Raw genomic sequence first — 13,569 nt, 5'->3', positions numbered from 1 at the left:
CAATGGGCACAACTCACGCTGAGTGACTTAATATGCAGACTGGCCAGTTAACAGCCAACCAACTCTACACTTTCATTCGCTGACCCACGTGACTCAGGCGGTCCCGCATTTTAAAGCCATACACACTCAAAATCGCAGATACTACAGTAGAATGGTGACCTCAAGTGGACAAGAATAATCGCATGTACATGTTTTTGTGTTGAATAATAAAAAATATTTTTTTTTATCCAATTACTCTATTAATTGATGGGATAATCGTTAGAATACTCAATTCTAAAAATAGTCAGCGCCTGTAGCCCTAATTGGAATAAAGTGGTACCTTGACTCGGCTCCTAATTCAATTTAATCTTAGATCAAATAAACGTTCCCCATTGAAATGCCCGCATGCGTGGAAATTCAATCACAAATCAGTGTAGTAAGTTTGAAAATTTGCGTGACACTAACCTTCCATGAAAATAGAAGTAATCCATTGTGTGATAGAAATGTAACAAGACGACGTGAACTTGTCTGTTTTTACACGCTACAGGACAGCTTTTGTGAATGCCACTGTGGTGTACGTTTTCTATGGGCTCTCCAATTATGTTACCTGAGCCCGTCCTGGGAGGCAGGTTTGTGGGGGTCCATTGTAGGAGGCAGCAGTTGGCTCAATCGCCCCCGGTCCCAAGACAGTGTGCCTGCGACGCGCCTGCACACAGCACAACAATGCAGGCGCACTAAGGAAATTGTATGAACTGTTGTAAATTTCCTTGTGACAAAATGATACACTTGGCAAGGTCCTGTCACCCAGAGAGAAATGATGTGCGGAAAGGAAAGTTTCAAAGGGACCATCGTCTCTGATGTGATCCCTCATGGACTTCTTGTGTTGTTTAATGTTGTAATTTCCTTTCCCCGCAGCAGAAGAAATAGAAAAATGGAGCAAATGTGGTGGTAAAATGATATATCGAGTGCTTTTTTTTTTTTTTTTTTTTTTTTTTTCAGTCGTACACTATGCAAGATGTTGTTATGCCCACAATGAAGCATGTTAAACCGAAAAAGCTACACTGGTCATAGTGGCGTGGGCTCCCATTTTGTGATGTGGTACGCATTTGAACGCAGGATCCAGACGGCTACTCTGCATATTGCATTTAAAGCACAGGCTTCTTCAGCTGGAAGGATTTGGACGGGAGAAACGGGAGGGTGGCCTATTGGGAGTGGCTTAAGCAGGAGTGGCTGTCTGAGGTTTCATGCAGCTTCAGCGCAGACGAGTGACTTAAACATTTGGGTGGGTCACGACATTATTTTGCTGTCTAAAAAGCAACTTTTTAAAAAAATTTTTTATCAGTGATCATTTCTGGCAGGACTCTTGTCAACAACTTCCAGCTGATGCTACCTCACATCCTTCTGCTTTTGAACTTCTTCTTCACCATGACTGACCTTAGTTTAACCTTTATAACGAGCTCGACTTCCCCTTTTTTTCCGTTTGTGTGGCAAAAACACTTTTAGTTTACCATATCTACATGGGAAATTGCCATGCATTTTGTAACTGGGCCTTATAGGGACTTACTGGACTTAATCCACCAGCAATATCACATCGTAATTTTAGAAACCATCAATACTATACGAAAACACAATATAACATAACGCAGCTGTGCCATGTGCATCATTTGGAGCAGTGCAGAATCAATATTCATCAAATAACTGGACAAAAACATACATTTTGCTCTGACCAGCTAATTAAAGGGACTGGAAAAATGCAGACATCATAGTCAGAGCTCGATGGCCTCACCTTTGCCTTATCTCCAATCATCTTTCATCCATCCATCCATTTTCTGCACTGCTTAAGCTTACGAGGGTTGCGGCTGTGATTGAGCCTATCCCAGCTATCTTTGGGGCTGGAGGCGGGGTAAACCCTGAACTGGCCGCCTGCCAATCACAGGGCACACAAACAACCATTCGCACTCACGTTCACACCTACGGGCAATTTAGAGTCGTCAATGAACCTACCATGGATGTTTTTGGTATGCGGGAGGAAACCGGAGTGCCCGGAGAAAACCCACGCAGGCACGGGGAGAACATGCAAACTCCACACAGGTGAGGCCGGGATTTGAACCCGGGTCCTCAGAACTGTGAGTCAGTCACCGTGCCGCCTCCAATCATCTTTCACCACTGAAATGAATGAAAATGCCTTTAATCCGTTCCAGCTTCCTCCCAAAATACATAAATTTTTGTAAAATTTTTTTTTATTTATTTATTATTATTTTTTTTTAACAAGAAAAATAGAACTTAACCATATTGTGCTTTATAAAAACATACAGTAATAACAGTTAAACAGAACAGTTTTTGCAACATTGTTTTGTTTCAGTTCAAGGGATATTGTGCTGCTCCTTCTGGTGTGCGCCTTGGGCATCTAGGGGCAGTATAATGGAGACATACGGATATACTGTGCATGGAGCCGATCTCAGCTAATAGGATAGAATAAAAAATACTGTTGGTAATCTCTTAAAATGTTTTATTCGTCTACATGTGTTGCACCACCATTTGTGTTCAAACATCCATTTCTTAAAGAGTTTTACTTTTACTATTGATGCTATTTGTTAGCTTATGGTCTCTTCGTTAGTCTATGGCGTTTTGCACTGCGTGTTAGCATTAGGCTAGCAGGGATTCTTAAGGCAAAGTTTCGTGGTTGCTTTAAAAACACGTGTAAATCTCTTGGTTTTATGTTTAGTTTGCTAGGAAACCTCAACTGGGAGTGGCAACTGTTTGAAGTCTCTTTTTTTTGAAGAATTGTTCACTGTATGCCAAACTACTGCTTGTTGTGAAGCGAGTTGAGTTTGCTGCCACCATCTGGCACTTGTATGTCGAGTTTTTGTCGAAGCAAAAAGTCGTCCGAACAACAGCTCATATCTTCAAAAAGTGGCAAGTCGGCTCACTCTTAAGGCAAGGCACCAGTGTATTTGACAATTCTGACCACACACAACTTACCTTTAAGTTCACAGCCGTTCTTTCGTGTGTACTTTGGGATCTGGATGTTTACATATTGTTGTTTGGATCCCTGTACAGGTGCGCACCAGGCTTCCTGGGTGAATACTGCCACCACAAGGACCCTTGTCATCCCGACTTCTGCCAGAATGGCGGGAACTGCTCCGTGGGCATGCTGGCCGGCATACCTGTACCGGGCAGCGCCACTTGCGCCTGCCCTCTCGGCTTTATCGGCGAGCACTGCCAAATTCCGCAGAACTCCACGTGCTACCCCAACAACCCGTGCGCTAACAAAGGCACATGCGCCTTGCTGTCCCTCGACAAATACACTTGCAACTGCGCCCGTGGATGGACAGGTGAGACAAACGCTTCTCGATGTTTCTGCAGGGTTAGCGCTCAAACATTACTCAAACGTATGCCTATAAAACGAAACCTTTTTCCTTGCAATGGTCTCTTTAATTTTTTGCCGTAGCTATATTTCATATTGATTTAAGTGTTTAAGTCTAATGAGTTAAATCATAATAACATAAAATGACTGTATTTCTTTTTAATGCGATTGTCCCATTCAGTCGTGTTCTGGTGTGCGGCGGGCCTTCGATAATTTATTGGGATTTAAAAAAAACAAAAAAAACTATTCCGGCCGGATTGTTGGGATTTCAATTCATTTCAGTGAGGAAAATGGATTCAGTAAATGAGGAAATGATGAGTCAAGGCAACGCTATTCTACTAAGAGCTTTGTCAGCGTCTTCTCCTTCCCTTTCCATTCCCAGGACCACGGTGTGAGCATGAGGACAGCTGCCTGTCAAGCCCCTGTGCCAACGGTGGATCGTGCCGCGCTCTGCCAGGTGGTAAATACGTTTGCTACTGCCCACCTGGCTACACGGGTCTCCGCTGCCACAATGATACCAATGAATGCGTCGCCTCGCCTACAATATGTCAGCATGAAGGAGTATGTGTCAACCACCCTGGCTCCTACAAGTGAGAATCTACTTTACTGTCTGTATCATATTTTGAATGTGATGGAAACATTATGTTCCTGACCCACCCGCAATAGGTGAAAATCTCCGATAGACCATATAAAAAACATTTTACCCCTCCCACATGCTTTAAAAACCTTTAAACATGTATTTCTTAGGGCCTCACTCTGTCGCTCTCATAGTTCTCTAAAGAAGACGCTAAGCTGTTAATTTGTCACTCCCATTTCAAGTTTACTGTAAAACTGACCCATAAAACAAAAGAGAATTAACATTTTATACTTGAATACCAGAATGTTCAACCAAAACCGTTACTGTATACTGTGAAAACCCATAAAAAACAAAACAAAACCCAAAAAAAAACAATTGCCTCAAAATCGGCCTTATAGCAGGGGAGCGAATGATGAACCTTGATATAGCGGGGGAACACTATTTAAAAGAAGCACCCTTAGTGTTTCTTGTCACTGATCAGCCTTTGCTCCCACAGATGTATTTGCGGTGCCGGGTTCACGGGTCGACACTGCGAGAGCTCGTACGTCCCTTGCTCTCCTTCGCCGTGCCTGAACGGCGGCACTTGCCACCAGAACTCTGAAACCAGCTACTCATGCCACTGCCTTCCAGGTAATGCAGGAAATGCAATGAAACTTGTTTTCAATTGGAATAGGCAGGTTTAAAAAAAAAAAAAAAAAAAAAAACGATAAAAGCTGCTGACACATTTTCGTCTGAGATGTGATGGGAAGTAACAAAGTACAAATGCAATGACTTAAGCAGATTTTTCAGGTATGTCTTTCCGTATTTGTTTTTCTGATGACTCACATTCATTCTATGTTGATTTTACAGACTACCAAAAAGAAAGGCTATGCCTATTTCTGCCTTAAAAATGTCAACATTTCAGCCTACAAGAACTCCACTTTGAATTTTTGTCTATTTGACGTTTGTGCTCTTATTTATTTAAAAAAAAAAAAAAAAAAAAAAAAAAAACAAAGTTACTCTTCAGTTACTGAATACTTACACTTAAGTAATTCTTTGAAGAACTACTTCTTTCTTAAGTCATTTTATTGTGAAGTAACAGTACTCTTTTTGGCTACTCCGTCCACCTCTGGTAAGTCCAAGAGTTGAATAAGTACTTCTAATTTTACCAGCATTTTTATTTTCCCACAAGTGTCTGTACTTGTAAGTATATAATGTGAGTTCTTTTGCCACCTTTGGATGTGGTTTGCTTCTTTTTGTCGGCAGGTGTGACAGAGAGGATGTTTCAATAAATTGTTTGAGGTGCAAACAGTCAGGCCCTCCTGGCTGTTTTGCATTAAACACACTGTCCTGTCACTCTGCTACAGTTTGCGAGTGGATGCCACAAACACACACGGCTGCTATTTCTACACTATCAGGGCATGTCATAATTCTTATGTACACGAGACGTTTGTCTACATCAGCGGCATCTCAACTTCCATTTAACCCGTGTGTGTCACCCGAATACACCGCGGAGAAAAATACCGCTGCTGTAGTGGTTTCGCATTGTTATACTGCCATTGAGTTTCTATTTAAGGCAGTGTGTGTTGCCATTTTATGTGCCTACATAAGATGTATGCGCTGTCTGAAATGATGTGAAATATTAACATACAGCAAATGACTGTGGTACTGTTTCTCAAATTTTCCAACAATTGAGTTAGTGTATGTCTGATTTAAAGGCTGTTATGACCATAACACTATATCAAAGTACATTTACTTTCACTCTGTTTTCTTTTGGATTCATAAACTAGCTATAGAGTAAACATAGGTTCTTCCTCCCCAAATTTTAATAATAGTTTTGATTATGCTAATACAGTTTTGAGTGCGCTTGATGAAATTACATCAAAGATGTCTTTGAGTTTTTAAATAAAAGTTCATCTTTTTTTCCCCAAAATAAGACTCTTAATCTCCTAATCTAATCTCCACTAACTAAAATACCCTAAAATAGAATTTATTAGCTTTCCCCTGGAAACCAGAAATTAAAAAAAGCAAATTTTACAAAAAAATAATAAAATAAATGCATACGTCTTCATTTACTGAAACATTGAACAGTTGACTTGCGTTCAGAAGTTTAAAGAAGGTCAAATCAAGTTAATCTCTAAAGTTTATAGTGCATTTTAGGTTCATCCTGGAATTTCCCCCAAAAGCCCAAAGTTTATGGGAGTTGTCGCGTATGTTCTGCAGAGAGTGAAGGAGCAAACTCTCTTCAAGGAAGGTTTTGTGTTAAGATTTCTTCCATTGCACACGCACTGATGTTTGTGAGCGTGGTTGCATTAACTTATCTTTCTTCCACTGCATGTGGGGCCAGGATTCAACGGGACCAACTGCGAGAACAACATTGACGACTGCCCGGGTCATCAGTGTGAAAACGGTGGCACCTGTATGGACGGAGTCAACACCTACAACTGTCAGTGCCCTCCAGAGTGGACGGGTAAGACTGAATTAATGTGTGTGACGTGCATCTGGCTGTGTTTGTATGCTACTTGTGATATTTTGTACACTCGTGGGAATTACCGGCATCTGTGGGATATTCATTCATCTCTCGCAATTCACTTTTGCTTCATCTGAAATGGAGTCCATTAGGTTGCCAACGACACAAGCAACACACTGTATTGTTTGAAAAGTTTACTGCACAGTTTACAGTTTGCACTGGTAGAACAGTCCACAATTAAGTCACTCACTAAAATGTAAAAACTGCATGAAATTGACAGTAGTAATAATAAAGTCAAATAGTAATAGTTTCAACCGGAACGATATCACAAACTATTGTTCCGACTACATTTAGCTCCACCCCGACATACAAAGCTGCACGTTTGTCTCTCAGTCGAGATGTAACATACTTCCTTGACAACAATAACAGTGGAACCTTGGTTTTCATATGCCCTAGTTTTCGTACGATTTGGTTTTCAATTAACTTTTTTTTTTTCCTTCGCAGAAATGTTGTCCTCATTTTCATATATCTGCTCAGTTTTCATACCGTTGAAAATGATCTGTACTAAATTTATATACCTGTAGCGTAACCCGGTCGGTTATTCATATCCTAGAATCGAGCACCCACACAAAGCATCTCATGCACATGCTCAACTTTATTAGGCGTTTTCTCGTCGAGTGAGCATCACCCTGTGCATTCATCAGACGCGCTTTGAAAAATGTAGTGTGCCTGTTCAGTAAGACACCATGGGGCCAAAGAAAGTTCCAAGTGCCGGCGCTCTTTTAAAGAAGACTGGAAACACCATGGAATTCAAGAAAGAACTCATAGCAAAGTAGGAAAATGGCGTACTCTTCTTCCAAAGAATATCCTCTCCTCCTCCCTTACGCCTCTTCGCCGTCTTTTATATGCTATTGTTATTTTTTGTTCATATTCTTCGGTGTCTGGAACGGATTCATTGGATTTACATTGTTTCCTATGGGTAATTTTGCTAAGTTGTTTTTAGTAAAACAGATTAATTACGAAAACCGAGGGCGCCATTGTATAGCACTACTTTCCGATTTAGACGGTGCTTTGGTGGGATCCTAAGGTGATTCAGGAAGACCACAAAAAACAAAACAAATAGAACGACTAGCTCGGTACAGGTTCCACAGAATAAAACGTGAATTCATGAATAGTGAACCGCGACCATACCGTGACTACTGTCTTTCAGTAGTTTGTAACAAAAAAAAAAAAAAAAATCTCTTGACCTGAAGTGCAATGTCAAGGACAAAACAACAGAAAAAGGAAAGAGACAGGCAGTTTGAAACAAGGATGAAAAGATGAGAAGCAGGGAATGCGAGATACAATGTGAAGCTGAAATCTGATTGGACCAAAAAAATTTAGCATGTAGTAGAAGCAGTGCAGCCAAGAGAATTGCCACAAATTGAAGAAAATAGACCGTTATGAATAAATGAATACATTTTCATGGAACAATGATTAGAATTTAAATTCTAAACGTGGTTCAGTGCTTCTGATTGTGTTTAGGCCAGCTGAAAAGGCCCCTGTACTTATTATGAACAAGTTCTGCTGCCCTCCTGCCCCCTTCACAGGTCAGCACTGCACAGAGGATGTGGACGAATGTCGCCTACAGCCCAACACTTGCCAGAACGGTGGGACCTGCAACAACCTAGCCGGCGGCTACGTGTGCGTGTGCGTCAACGGCTGGAGCGGACCTGACTGCTCCGAAAACATCGACGACTGCGCGACCGCCGCCTGCACGCAAGGCTCCACGTGCATCGATCGCGTAGCCTCGTTCATCTGCCTTTGCCCTCATGGGAAGACGGGTGAGCTACTCGCAAAAGTCCTGTTGGAAAAACAAAAAAAACACGCACACACCAGATAGGTCATAATGCCATTATATCCTCAATTAATCACTGGGCGTATCTTCCACTTGAATATATAAACACCACACCTCAAATAGGTGCCTCCCTTTTCCCCCTCGGGACAAGAAGTAACAGGTGGTGCAACTAGATGGCTTTCATTTTTATGACATTAAGTTTGTGGCAGAGTTGTAAGAGAAAGTGCTGCTCTATTAGAGGATATAGTTTATTATACAGGTGTGTCAAGCTAATTTTCATTGCAGGCCACATCTTAGTGAAAATCATAAAAATCTGTAATAACCTTATTATATCATTACTACACAATTTCCACTGCATTTCATTATTGCACATATTTTCAACAACAAATTGAGTTTGAAATTAGAAGTCGTGGAAAATAGTGACAACCAAATATAAATCAGTCCATTTCTGCAACGATTATGTCGTAGTTACAGTTACTTGTCAGAACAAAATAATGAAAGAAAATGTCAAGGTTTTACCTTCCAAAGATTATTGGACTTTGGCGACTGCAATCTGTGGAACAGGTCTAACCAGAAATAATATTTTCCAAATATAGATGATTTTATGATTCTACTGCCGCCTTGCTGTCTACCCTCAGGCGGAGGCAGCAGCCGCGATCCATGAGAATCGGCCCCATGTGATCACAACACAGCTGACTAGCTTGGCACATTCAGTCTGTAGATAATGGTGATGATGTGAACGTGACATACTGTAAATGTCATTTCGGTATTTTGGGACTTTTATTTGAATGATATATTCTTTGGTGACCTTAACCGACTCTGCGGAGGCCTCAAGTCATCGCTTTTCTTCACCTCTTATTTCGCCAAGGTTTACTTTGCCACATTGACGACGCCTGCATCAGCAACCCTTGCAGGGAGGGCTCCCAGTGTGACACCAACCCCATCAGCGGCATGTTCAACTGTAACTGTCCGCCCGGTTACGTCGGCAGCACCTGCAACGTCGACAGAGACGAGTGCATCATCGGTGAGAGTGATTGATCGTACTTGAAAGTAGTCTTTTCGCCCCATGCTGCCATAAGGTGGCGACAAAGAGATATTTTTTTTATAATAGACCTGGCTTTGACCTAATTGCATAAACAGCAAATATGTACGTTTTTCAGTAAATAACAGGTAAGGTTCCCGAAAAAAAATCTACAAATTGTAGACTAGTAGAACATTTCAAATATGCGGGGGACCACTATTTAGTTTATGGTGCATGGGTCAACCCTACTGATTCAGAAGGCCCTGGGCAGATTAGATGGACATCGCAACACAAAAAGACTGAAATCTGATTGGACAAAATGTCTAACCTCTACATATCATTCCAGACAATGACCCCTTCCATCCTCTTCATCCTCAGGAAGCAACCCTTGCGAGCACGGCGGCCAATGTATGAACACCGAAGGCTCCTTCACCTGCAACTGTGTGAGGGGTTACGCCGGGCCACGCTGCGAACAGGATGTCAATGAATGTGCATCGAACCCCTGCCAGAATGACGGGACATGCTTGGATCGCATCGGCGACTACACTTGCATCTGCATGCCTGGTACGTTTCATGAAATCTTACAAATGTACTTGTAATGTAGTAGTTCTTTGTCCATTCGGCAGACTATCATTTAGTGCAGGCATGGTGAGACTTTTGTGCTTGAGGGCCACATTTGATTTTGGAATCTAGGTCAGTGGTTCTCAAAATTTTACACCAAGTACCACCTCAAAACATACCTGGCTCTCTTTGTATTTTAATGTTGGTCATGATAGGGTTACTGAGTAGATAGTAGGCCAAAGTGTTCATCAAAAACAATTTATTCCTAAAAAGTATATTTATTATTATTGTAAGAAACTGTAAAGTTCTGCCCAGTTTGAACACAACTGAACTTAAAAAAGAAAAAACCCAGTACTTAAATAATGATTCAGTTAAAAATGTAGTTGAATACAAACAGTTGTCAAACAAACATATTGAATCCAACTTTAAAGTTAAGAAATGATTATTTTGCATACCTCTACCAATATTCCCTCGACACTTTGAGAATCACTGGATTAGGTCATTCTTAAAAAAATATATATATAGTTCAAATATATATGGAAAATTATAATTCTAAAAATAAAATATTTCTTTTTTAAATGTTATGTGTAATTTATTTAATTCGAATTAATTAACCCATGATTGAATAAAAAAAAAGTTAGGAATGTGTATTTTTAAAAGATATTTGTAAATATTAACAATAACTCAATTGACCAATTATTAAAGATAAAATGAAAAAAATACATGAAAATAGTGTTGAAAATAACCCATGAAAAGGTATTTTATTATAATTATAATAAATTAACCAACTATTTGATAAAGTAAACCAAACATTGTTAAACGTACAGGTATATGTAATTGTACTGTTTCATTATTTACAATAAATCCGTTATTTAATGATATAAATGAATAATGCGGACTTTGTATCGGTCCGTTGTGGTAAAGAAGGAGCTAAGCCGAAAGGCAAAGCTCTCAATTTACCGGTCGATATACGTTCCTACCCTCACCTATGGTCACGGGCTGTGGGTCGTGACTGAAAGAACGAGATCCCGGATACAAGCGGCCGAAATGAGTTTCCTCCGCAGGAGTCCGGGCTCTCCCTTAGAGATAGGGTGAGAAGCTCGGTCATCCGGGAGGATCTCAGAGTAGAGCCGCTGCTCCTCCGCATCGAGAGGAGCCAGATGAGGTGGCTGGGGCATCTGATGCCCCAGCCACCTCATCTGTGATGCCTCACGGACGCCTCCTCGGTGAGGAGGCGTCCATCCAATGTAAATGCTCTGTGGCCCGGATTAAAGAATGGGAAATTTTCTCACACCTGATGTTGTAAATGAATCCTATTTTTTATTTATTTATTATTATGTATTTATTTTTTTTACTTCGTCCAGGATTTGAGGGCACTCACTGTGAGATCGAGGTAAACGAGTGTCTCAGCTCCCCCTGTCTGAACCAGGGTAAATGTCTGGACCAGGTCAACCGCTTTGTCTGCGAGTGCCCAGCAGGTTGGTACACATACCGTAATTTCTCGTGTATAATGCACACCCCCAAAGTTGACGTCGAAATTCTGGAAAACCTTTCAACCTATGTATAATGCATTTTTACAATCCATGATTTTGCGTCTACCCATATGATCAAAACATGAAGTATTTTTTGTATTTTGTTAGTTTTTTCAACAAATTATTCTGAAGTTAAGCACTTTATTTGAACAGCCCTACTTTTATTTAGTAAATGAGAAAACACACAGTTGTGCTCATATGTTTGATTACACAGGCAGAATTTGTAAGATGGGCATAATTGTTCAAAGAAAACATGAAGGGCCAGGCGATACACATTTAATTTAATTAAACTGTCAAGAATTTCAGAAAAGCATTACCATTAAACAAAAGATAACAAAGAATTTAATGATGGTTGTTGTTCAGCCATCAGTCGTATTTGGGGAAATTTTTTTTTTCTCTCTCACAAATTCTGCCTGGGTATGTAAACTTATGAGCACAGTTGTACATATATGCAGTCATATGTACCCCTGTCATATTGGAATGAAATTGTAGGCTGCACCTTTTTCACAACCTCTAGGGGACATACTAGAATGAAACTGCAACTTTTTCATAACCTCTAGAGGGCAGTGGCATATTGGAATGAAAGTGTACAGCTGTTTCATAACCTTTTGATGGTGGCATACATTTGTAAAATGTGAAAGTCGTTTTCATTTTCTCCTATACCTATGTATAACGTGCACTACTGACTTTTGAAAAAAACATTTGGGGGTGGGGAATGCGCATTATACACGAGTAATTACAGTCAGGCCCAAGGATCTTATTCATACTGTGAGGTGATTCTTCTTCTTCTTCAAAATTCTGCTATGAAATGGTTCTATTATGAACCCCCATTCAAGACCCACACACTATCGGGCAAAATCTGCAATATAAAAATACCAAACTAAAAAGACAAATATTTTACCCCTCTCCCATGCTTTAAACACTTTAAAAGTTTGTATAACACATTTCCTTAGTTGTATTAGTTATAAAATATTACTTTTGAAATTATAATATTCTCCCGCACACAGTTCTCCAAATAAGCAGCAACGTGCTCTGTACTTCTAGCTGTTTGTCTCTCCCAGTTGAATTGTACTATAAAACACATACACAACACATAAAACAAAATACAATTAACATTATACATTCAAACACCAAAATGATCAACCGAATAATTATTTTGTCCTACAAGAGTCTTGCTAGCCTAATGTTAATATATAATGCAGACAGACTATCGGAAAAATTTGCATCAATGTAAAACTTCAAACAACTGCTACTTTAAAACACACAGAGCAGCAACACATACCGTATAAACAGCATAAAACAATTCATATATTTTCTCTGCTCTGTGGGAAGAACGACTATTACTGCAGCTTAGTAGGGGACCTTCTCTGCCTCTTCTTGCTGTTTATGACGCTGCATCTCTTCCAGTAGACCTCAGAGCAGCCTGGCATGTTGCAGCACAAATGGTTCTATCAGCTCTAGATTCCGACTGAAAACGAAGGCCATAAAAAAATGATTAAAAACAATGAACCGGGATATAGACAGGGTTCACTGTAATTCTTATTTTTTTTAAATTATAGACTTGGGCTCATCTATTTTTGTCATGTTTTCAGGCTTCAGTGGTGAAACGTGCCAGATAGACAACGACGAATGTTCGAGTACACCATGTTTAAATGGAGCTAAGTGTATCGACCGACCCAACGGATACGATTGTGAATGTGCTGAAGGTCAGATTTCACGACTGACTTTGGGACTGACTAGCCTACTCGAAAAGCACACTAAATTAGGTCCAAAATGGCCGCTTCCCTTTCCCCAAACTAGGCTTCACCGGTCTTCTTTGCAAAGAGAACATCAACGACTGCCAGCCGGAGCCATGTCACCACGGCGTGTGTAAGGACGGCATCGCCACCTTCTCCTGCGAGTGCCAGCTGGGATACGTTGGCTCCATCTGCAACATCCAAGTGCAGGAGTGCCACAGCAACCCTTGTCAGTACCGAGGACGCTGCATTGACCTGGTCAACGCCTACCAGTGTAACTGTCCACCTGGGACTGCAGGTAGACCTATTTGCCCTGAAAGGCTTTGAGAAAATTGAGAACTTCTATTATTTTAAAGAGAAACAAATACAGTGGTGCCTTGAGATACGAGTGCGTAAGAGTTTTTCGGGATGCGAGCCCTCGCTTTTGTTGTTGTTTGATTTCCCGGGAAAATTTTGAAATACGAGCAGTGTGGTGGCAGTGAACCTCAATGCAACTCCATTCAAGGTGTT

General features: G+C 40.6%; 1 protein-coding gene across 1 annotated transcript in view; it reads left to right on the top strand.

The window, feature by feature from the left end:
• The window catches only part of notch2 (notch receptor 2), a 57,041-nt gene that overhangs the window by 23,708 nt on the left and 19,764 nt on the right, over window positions 1–13,569 (top strand). The window contains exons 3-12 of the mRNA XM_061683159.1: window positions 3,040–3,314; window positions 3,729–3,936; window positions 4,420–4,553; window positions 6,250–6,372; window positions 7,962–8,195; window positions 9,078–9,233; window positions 9,609–9,794; window positions 11,156–11,269; window positions 12,916–13,029; window positions 13,124–13,357. Coding sequence (XP_061539143.1) covers window positions 3,040–3,314; window positions 3,729–3,936; window positions 4,420–4,553; window positions 6,250–6,372; window positions 7,962–8,195; window positions 9,078–9,233; window positions 9,609–9,794; window positions 11,156–11,269; window positions 12,916–13,029; window positions 13,124–13,357 — 1,778 coding nt within the window. The remainder of the gene's footprint in view (window positions 1–3,039; window positions 3,315–3,728; window positions 3,937–4,419; window positions 4,554–6,249; window positions 6,373–7,961; window positions 8,196–9,077; window positions 9,234–9,608; window positions 9,795–11,155; window positions 11,270–12,915; window positions 13,030–13,123; window positions 13,358–13,569) is intronic.

Source organism: Phycodurus eques, chromosome 8 (assembly GCF_024500275.1).
Source record: "Phycodurus eques isolate BA_2022a chromosome 8, UOR_Pequ_1.1, whole genome shotgun sequence".
Classification (NCBI taxonomy): domain Eukaryota; kingdom Metazoa; phylum Chordata; class Actinopteri; order Syngnathiformes; family Syngnathidae; genus Phycodurus; species Phycodurus eques.
Note: the sequence above shows the minus strand (reverse complement) of the source record. Positions and strands in the feature narration are given on the sequence as shown.